This window comes from Bos grunniens, chromosome 26 (assembly GCF_055505025.1).
Source record: "Bos grunniens cultivar Pamir isolate PY7600 chromosome 26, Bosgru_T2T1.0, whole genome shotgun sequence".
In the NCBI taxonomy this organism is placed as follows: domain Eukaryota; kingdom Metazoa; phylum Chordata; class Mammalia; order Artiodactyla; family Bovidae; genus Bos; species Bos grunniens.
The window spans coordinates 49,152,185-49,161,331 of NC_141190.1; the positions used below are offsets into that span (position 1 = coordinate 49,152,185).

The following is a 9,147-nucleotide window of genomic DNA, read 5'->3' on the forward strand; positions in this document are numbered from 1 at the left end:
GACCGTGGTCTAAAGTGCTGGCAATGCAGAAGGGAGCAGGGCTCAGAACTTGCTTGGTGGATGTGTGGGGCGGTTTGACAGGTGTGATTTGTGATTGGGTGGTTCTTGTTGCTCTGATGGATGAGAGTTATGTTGATTGTGCATCATTCTGAATATCAAGTTTGATAGCTCACCCCTACTGATAGGGTGATCAGAACCATCTATCCTGAGTATCTGAATCAGATGGGTGATCTCTAGAAGCCAGCCCCTGTTACCATCCTTTGTTCTAACCAGGCACTGAGGCGGGCAGGGTTGGCAGAGGACAGGTGGATCTGGAAGGCTGGGCGGAGGCGGTCAGGACACTGCCGATCGATCTGCCTCACCTGTCGAGTGGGGTGTGTTGGGCAAGCCACTCGCCCCAGAGCTGCAGTGTCTCCTATAGAAAAGACAGTGTCCCCAGTCTTTTCTATAGGACTGGGATTTGGGATCCTCTGGCATGAAAAAACCTGTTAGACTTTTCTATAACCTCAGAAAAGTTTGGTACTCCATAATGTAAACATACGTTTAAAAAGTGAAACTAGGAAAGGGATGATTCCAACCACTTAAGAAAGGAGGCATTGTGGCTGTGGTCTGTGTGAAGTGGAGCAGCGGCAGCAGCAGCGGCAGGGTTTGACTCTGGAGGTTTTTGATCACGAGGTGACAGTGTCAGAACACATCTCCAGTCGTGACAAGCCCAAGTCAGGCTGGGGGCCGTGCGCCTGGGGTGACGTCTGGATGGGTCCTTCTTGAAGGGGCGGGTCTCATCAACCTACCGGCTCTGGTACGAGGAGGCCCTGGGAGCCGGCCGTCTTCTGCAGTGCCGTCCCCCGGATAGAGCCTCAGACAGGGCCGTGCTCATGGGCTGTGTTGGCATGCAGTGCATCCTAAAGTTTGTGTTTTTTCCTAAATTTAGGAAGCTAAGTGTGGCTTCAGCAGACAGATTTTGGAAATACTAAATAGTACTGGGTAAGTAAATCTCATTTTCAGAGGGTATATTTAAGAAATTCTAACTTTTCAGTTCTGACACTGATTCTTCTTAGTTGCTATATCTTTTCATGTATTTTTATCTATTTATTTTTGCTGTAGCATTTTGTGAATGCTTTAACGTAGACCACAGTAGAATTTTTTGACCAATGTCAACGTATTGGTAACATAAAGGAGGTATTTTGGCAGACATTGAGATAGCTATTTGTCTACTTTCCCAGAGGAAAATTAATAACTGAGTTCTTAGCATGCATAAAGATATTTTAGCGAAAGTGTATTATAGGTTTTTAATTTTCTTTAAAAAAAATATTCTAGTTTCCGAATAGTTCGTGAAACAGGAAGCACATGAAGGTCTGTTATCTGGATCTGAGAGGTGGTGGGTTAGACTGTGGTGCTCGTGCTTTTGATCTCAGTGATCTGCCAGGTAGGAAAACTGGAATTGTGGTCAGACCACTTTAGAGATACTTCGCACATGTTCTGTGTTGCGCACTGTTTTTGCTTATTTTTCTTCCTTATTCTCAACTGCCTCTTTTCAGTATTGTAAGGATTCTAACTGTAGCTTTAGATAGACTCGCCAACCCTATGACATGACAGGGAGAGTCACCTTTGAAGTGTGTGGGCATTCTTGGGCTGGGCTGAGTAACACAGCCCCAGATGCAACTTTGGGGATAAAAGAACAGTCATTCTATTCAAGTGACTTTGATGCTTCACAGAGGAGAGACAGGTCGCTGTTGTGCTCCAGCCTCCAGCTGCCCTGTCCTCACCCTGCCCTGGGCTGCAGGAGAGGCTGGCTCGGCTCTGGTCACTTTCTTCCCTTTGCCACATGTCCTGTGAGTCACCCTCAGGCCACCTGTCCTTAGCGCCAGCTAGTCCCCTGGGGTTCTGAGACCAGGATGGGACAGTTCTGGGCCCATTACAGCCTAAGTATTTGGTGGAAAGTCTCCATCACTTACTTTCTGTCCCATGTCTGTGTAAGGCGGATTGGGTTGGAAGCGCCAGTTCCCCCAGAGCAGGGAGCTTCTTGGGACAGAGTACCCTCCCGACTCCAGGCTGGCTGCACACCTCCTAGGGTCTGCTAACGTGGAGGACTGTGATCCTGCTGGAGCTGTTGGAATGTAGGGGGCGCTTCTAGCGCTCTATTCCTTTCCTCCATCCTTGCTCTTGTCTGTTCCTTCCATAGAAAAGACATGTGCCCCGAGGGGCTGAGCACCCAGTGTGCATTGGGGTGTGGGAGGCGCCCTTTACAGGGAACTTCAGGAGGCGTACTGGCAGCTGTGACTCGGTATACCTGTGTACATGTAGGCTCAGCGCTTCTTAGATCCCTTATATCAGTGGGCAGTTCCAGAACTCAGTATTTTTATGATACTGTGTCAATTAGGAGATCTGCCTCTTTAGTTCAACTTGAAGGGAGACTTAAACTGTGGTTCTGTTTTTCTTTTTTTAATCTCTTTTGCTCTTCTTTCAAACATTACATTCTTGATACTTGTTGCTGATTTATCCTGTCAAGTTCTTTTTTTGACTCTTTCTTGCATTATGGACCATTTTCTTTGGAACTTGTGTATTAAGTAAACAGGATTTCCCTATGAAAATGGCTTTGGTTTTATGGACAATGAAATTCATTTTTTCATATGTGGCATTTTCTTTGGCCAGGTTTTGAAATTGCATGTACACTCAGTCTTCCTGCAGGGATCCAGTCATATATGCTTACTAATTCCTTGACCACCTTGTAATGAAATTCTCCTGAGTAGATGTGGTTGAATTTTCACTCATTTATACAAGTAGCGTTCATCACACAGCATAAAGCCACAGCACTTGCACTGGTTGTGTGCGTCGTGGAAATAGCACGTGTGTTCTGAAGTAGGTCATGCTCTGTGGAAGGCTCATTTCCAGAGGGGAGCTGGCTGGGGGTGTGTCCCCCAGCTGGTGAACTCCCAGCCTCCATCCCTGGGCGCCGCAGGGCTACTCCCTCCTGCTCCCAAAGCAGAGAAAATCCAGAAAAATTTGTATCTTGGGATGACTTATTCTGTCAAGTACAAGACAGATAAAGAAGTAAAATAATTTGTTTTCCCCCAAATTTTGTTAGCAACAAAATAGTTTTACTTTTCTTGACTGTTTTTGAAACACCAAATAGAGTTTATAATTTTTGTCTAAAACTGTATTTCTTGTTAAAATGTTTTCTCCTTTTTGTAGGATTGAATATGAGACATTTGATATATTGGAGGATGAAGAAGTAAGTTCTGTGTTTTAGGTTTTGTCTTTTGTCTTAGTTTTAACCATTAGGATTGTCATTTATTCTAATCTGATAGGGCCATTTCAGAGTTCCTGTTGTTTCCATAGGTTCGGCAAGGATTAAAAGCTTACTCCAATTGGCCAACGTACCCTCAGCTGTATGTGAAGGGCGAGCTTGTCGGAGGACTGGACATCGTTAAGGTGAGGTCAGGAATCACTGGGAGCCTGAAGGAATGAAAGCCTGAGCGTGTATGAAAACTGTCGTTTCACTGGACTTGTCCTGGGCCTCGTGTCTGATCACTCCAGCCCAGAACTACCATCTCTCCGACAAGAATATCTTGTCTCTTACCTCTCACCTGAGCCAGTCACAATCCGCCCCTCACTGTGTGGCCTCTCCTACCCACTAGGCCCTTTGCTCTGGCTCTGAGCAGCTGCCAGCCAGGGTCCCCAGAGAGACTCAGCACTCAGAGCAGCTCTGGGTGTGCCCAGTCTCCAGCCCTGATTCACTCACACTGTACTACGTTCTCCCACGTTTTAGCTTCTTTCCACCCTGTCTCTACTTTGAATTTCCTTGCATAGTCCATATTTAAGTATGCTTTCTGTATCCTTCAGGCTCGTCTTGTCTGTGAATCTTAGATTTTTTCAGCCAGAAATGTTTGTTTTGCATCTGCTTCTGAAGTTCTCCTGCCCCGTTACATTTCTGTTACTATAATTTTATTACTTTCTGGTGTCATTTCAGTCGCCTTACTCACATGTACTTGGTGACGGAGTAGAGAGTGCCAGGCCAAGGGCCGGGGCCTGGGACACAGTGCTGGCCTGGCCCTGCCAGCTGTGCCACTGAGGCCTGAGGTCACTGACCTCAGGACTGCATGAGGCCATTTCCAGGTCCCCCACTGGTTCTCAAATGCTGGGAAACGAGACCTGTGTCAGGTTGTCAGTGTATTTCAAGGACTCTGTTTCTTCTATGTGTTTGATGATGAATTTCCTTGTTTGGTTGGCTTTCAGTTCAGTCACTCAGTTGTGTCCGACTCTTTGGGACCCCATGGACTGCAGCACAGCAGGCTTCCTGTCCATCACCAACTCCCAGAGCTTGCTCAAACTCATGTCCATTGAGTCAGTGATGCCATCCAACCATCTCATCCTCTGTCGTCCCCTTCTCCTCCCGCCTTCAGTTTTTCCCAGCATCAGGGTTTTTTTCCAAGGAGTTAGTTCTTTGCATTAGGTGGCCAAAGTATTGGAGTTTCAGCTTCAGCATCAGTCTTTCCAATGAATATTCAGGGCTGATTTCCTATAAGATTGACTGGTTTGATCTCCTTGCAGTCCAAGGGACTCTAAAGGATCTTCTGTAACAACACAGTTCAAAAGCATCAATACTTTGGCACTCAGCTTTCTTTGTGGTCCAACTCTCATATCCATACATGAAAACTGGAAAAACGATAGCTTTGAGTAGATGGATCTTAGTCGGCAAAGTAATGTCTCTGCTTTTTAGTATGCTGTCTGTGTTGGTCATAGCTTTTCTTCCAAGGAGCAAGCATCTTTTAATTTCATGACTGCAGTCACCATCTGCAGTGATTTTGGAGCCCAAGAAAAGAAAATCTGTCACTGTTTCCATTGTTTCCCCATCTATTTGCCATGAAGCAATGGGACCAGATGCCATCATCTTAGTTTTCTGAATGTTGAGTCTTAAGCCAGCTCTTTCACTTTCATCAAGAGGCTCTTTAGTTCCTCTTCACTGTCTGCCATAAGGGTGGTGTCATCTGCGTATCTGAGATTATTGATATTTCTCCCTGCAATCTTGATTCCAGCTTGTGCTTCCTCCAGCCCAGCATTTCTCATGATGTGCTCTGCATAGAAGTTAAATAAGCAGGATGACAGCATACAGCCTTGATGTGTTCCTCTCTCAATTTGGAACCACTCTGTTGTTCCATGTCTGGTTCTAACTGTTGCTTCTTGACCTGAATACAGATTTCTCAGGAGTCAGGTCAGGTGGTCTGGTATTCCCATCTCTTGATGAATTTTCCACAGTTTGTTGTGATCTACATAGTCAAAGACTTTGGCGTAATCAATAAAGCAGAAGTAGATGTTTTTTTGGAACGCTATTGCTTTTTCTATGACCCAACGGATATTGGCAATTTGATCTCTGGTTCCTCTGCCTTTTCTACATCCAGCTTGAACATCTGGAAGTTCATGGTTCATGTATTGCTGAAGCCTGGCTTGGAGCATATTGAGCATTACTCTGCTAGCGTGTGAGATGAGTGCAATTGTGCGGTAGTTTGAGCATTCTTTGGCATTGCCTTTCTTTGAGATTGGAATGAAAACTGACCGTTTCCAGACCTGTGGCCACTGCTGAGTTTTCCAAAATTATTGGCATACTGAGGCAGAACTTTCACAGCATCATCTTTAGGATTTGAAATAGCTTAACTGGAATTCCATCACCTCCATTAACTTTGTTTGTAGTGATGCTTCCTAAGGCCCATTTGACTTCACATTCCAGGATGTCTGGCTCAAGGTGACTGATGATACCATCGTGGTTATCTGGGTCATTAAGATCTTTTTTGTACTGTTCTTCTGTGTATTCTTGCCACCTCTTCTTAATATCTTCTGCTTCTGTTAGATACTGGCTTTAAGTAAATTCTAAGTGAATTTTAAACAGACATGACTTTGCTTATAGGATTTCCAGTCCAGAATGTAGGCACCCCACCTGGTAGCATGCATGTGTCCTGGAGCTCTCCAGGGCGGCCCAGGACAGCAGGGCAGCTGCGGCTTCAGCACCATGGACGCCTCCCTGGAGCCCCCTCTGGAGCCGCAGTGCGGGAGCGCGGTGGCAGCGGCGAGGCTGCGGGGCGGCCTCATGGAGGGGGGAGGATCGTATCTGAGGCCAGGTTCTTGATGTTGTAAGTGGAAAGCATGGAGTAAGTGCTGCTGCCTCTGGTTGTCTTATGACCTGCTGTCTGGTTGCTGTTGCCTCTCTACGTTTTTGACTTAACGCTGTCGTCCCATGAAGGAGCTCTGGCCCAGCCCTGGGGGCCTTCAGCGCTGAGTGCTGGCAGCTTTTCTGAGTCACAGAGCTGCGGTCCTGCGGTTTCACTGCCCAGGTTTTATCTCCTGCTGAGTTCCAGGTTTGATGTCACGCTTCTTGAGGAAGCCAGTGAATCATGTCCCCAGTAAACTCTCATTCCTGGAGGGAAGAAAACATACAACATAGTAGCTGTGAACAGCCCCGAGGCAGCAAAACTCGGTCTGCATTTGTTGTTCTATATCTATTTGTGTTTGTGTGAGACACAGGCAGTGTGCGGAGCCCAGACGCTCCAGAGCCTGTTCTTGTCTGAAGGTCTGTAGCCTGTCCCTCAGCCACTGCAGCTCTGGGGGAGATGCAGTCAAGATGTCTCATTTCACCCTGAAGCTGAGCTGCGTGGGCAGCTTCTTTTCAGGTGTGTAACAGTGCGTGTTACATGACTTCTTGTGTTCACCTGCTAAGAACTTACACGTCTGGAAATTTGTGATATTGGTAACAGTTTTCTGTGAGAAGGTAACGGGTTTGATGTTATGTTGCCATGTTGGTTTGTTCTGGCAGAGGGCAGCTCTTCATCTTTATGTCACTTAAAGCCTTAGCTGTGCTGCTGACGGCTCACCCCTGGCTTCCTCAGCAGGAGCCGTGAGTGCTGGTTTGGTTGAATGAGTGATAAGTGAATGGATTATCTGGTGACTGAGTGACTGCCATGCTGATGTCTGGAGAAAAACGTCGACTGGTTAGTATAGATGCAGAGAGCTAACATTAGCTCTGAAGAGTGGACAGTGCACCACTGCAGAGTTTGGGACGCAGAATCAGTTGAGAGTCAGGTGCTTCCCATAGGTCACTGCCTGACACCCTCCCAGCAGGTGAGGAAACAGACGGAAGTTAGGGGAGTGGTGTGCCCCCTCCTGGCCAGGGAGCCGTTGAGTCCCAGTCTCATGTCAGGACCACCACCCACCCAGCCATCGAGCTGCACGGCCTGCTGCCTCCGAGTCGTGTGCTCCGAGGAGTCGTGCATGGCTTCTTGATGTCACCGGATGTGTGCTTGTTAAATGGGTACAGGATCCCAAGACCTGCCTGTCTGGGTTTAATCCAGAGAGAGTGCCAGTGGGTTTTAGTGGTTTGATTGATTGATGTTCATGAAGCTTAAGAATAACCTGAAATGTCCTGTCAAATTGTTTATATTAAACTAGAAAATCTTATTTATCCTCCACCATCACATTTTAAACTTGATGGCTGTGTTCCAATTTTAGATCTGAAAGATAGGCACAAACCCTTTCTGAATACTTAGCTTTTTAATGGTTTCTAGCCTTTACATGTACATACCAGTGCCTGGCTTTTCCAGGTTGGGTTGAAACCAAGAAGCCTCGTTACTGCCTGTTGGGCAGCAGGCGTCCTGTGCATTGTATCTGAGTGGACCTGATGTTCCTTCAATCACTTAAAAGTTCATTTTCCCTGTTAATTGCTATTGTTTACATAGGAAGCTTCACTGTTTTGCTCCAATTGCTGTGTTTGCTAATGCTGAAAAATCTGTGGGTTTTCGAACATCTTTTAACTCTAATTTTGTAAGGTGATAGTGTACCTGCGGTTTTTATGGTGGTGCCCTTAGTCTGAATGTGCTGGTGGACTGGAGTTTGCATCCAGTAAGGTGCTTCTTCAGGTTCTCTGATACAGATGCAGTCTGCCATTGTTTAGATGTTTTCATTTTCTATCTATACATATGCATGATATGGTTTCATTCTTTATTTTTAGGAACTGAAAGAAAACGGGGAGTTGCTGCCTATACTGAAAGGAGAAGATTAATGAACAGTAGACTTGGTGCCCACCACCGCAGGAAGGCTTCCTCCAGCGGAGCAGTTCATGATTTAGTCCTCAGGAATGGACTAGGAGGAGAAAATGCTCATCCCCGGTTACGCTTTGTGTGTTTCACAAGGCTGTGCTAAATAACGTATGTGACCTTTTTTCCACCAAAAATAGAACGCAATAAACATCTTCAAGTTCAATTAAAAATAATTGTGTAAAAAAGTGTGTCTTTATAGTGATGTTAGGTTTGTAGTTACTGTAACTCACCCACTTTTCATCTCTTTTTCATCATCTGTGGGCATCTTGCAGTTAAGACATAGTCTTCAGAGAGTGGGGAACTTGAGAATCTGAACCACATCAGCATTTAGAGCCACTCATAGAGCAAACCAATGGCTCCCCTCACTGGCCAAAGATCTTTTTACAGCTCAGAAAATCCTGCTGCAGGCCTTTTTCTGAGCATCACTGAGCTGGGCCCTGGTGAAATGGCTGGGTCCACGTCGGCGTCTGTAGCCTCAGGACCTGTGTCAGCTCCAGCAGCGTAGTACCTGGGAGCCTCCCGGAAGAGGGGGCTTCTCAGTGGGGTGTCAGCAGGTTTCTTTCATAACTTGTCCAAGGATAAGGTAGCCTGGCAGAGAGCAGGATGGTGGTGTTGGGTTGTGTTAAGCATCACAACATACTCTAATATTTGCACTAAAAATACTAGTTTAGTCCTTAAATAAGTTGAGAACATCCAGAAGTCCATGAACATTTCAGTAGTATTTTTGATTCTGAATCTAACATGCTGAAAAAACAGTTGTTCCTTTAGGTCTCTGCTGTGCATGCCTTAAACAGATGGCTGAGTCCGTTGCCATGTTCTTAGACTCTGCCGGTACCTGAGGCACATGTTATCCTCATGGAGTTTTCCCTGCCTGTTGAGCTGGGTGGCTAAGGCTCCAGAAAATTGGTGTTTGTAAGGAAAGGGGCGCAGCAGCCAGCAGTTGGGGTAGGAGAGACGGGAGGAAGCGCAGGTAGTTCCGGCGCAGGTAAGGCTTCGCTCACCAGGGCGCTGGCATTTCCTGTCTCTCACGCGGCAGGCCGTCTCCCTGCTGTTGCATCGTGCA

General features: G+C 46.4%; 1 protein-coding gene across 2 annotated transcripts in view; it reads left to right on the forward strand.

Annotated features, from left to right (window-relative positions):
• The window catches only part of GLRX3 (glutaredoxin 3), a 31,230-nt gene extending 22,976 nt beyond the window's left edge, over positions 1-8,254 (forward strand). For both annotated transcript variants that reach the window (XM_086378153.1, XM_086378154.1), the window contains 4 exons: positions 932-984; positions 3,193-3,232; positions 3,340-3,432; positions 7,997-8,254. In XM_086378153.1, coding sequence (XP_086234279.1) covers positions 932-984; positions 3,193-3,232; positions 3,340-3,432; positions 7,997-8,047 — 237 coding nt within the window. In that variant the 3' untranslated portion in view covers positions 8,048-8,254. The remainder of the gene's footprint in view (positions 1-931; positions 985-3,192; positions 3,233-3,339; positions 3,433-7,996) is intronic.
• The last annotated feature ends 893 nt before the right edge of the window (positions 8,255-9,147 follow it).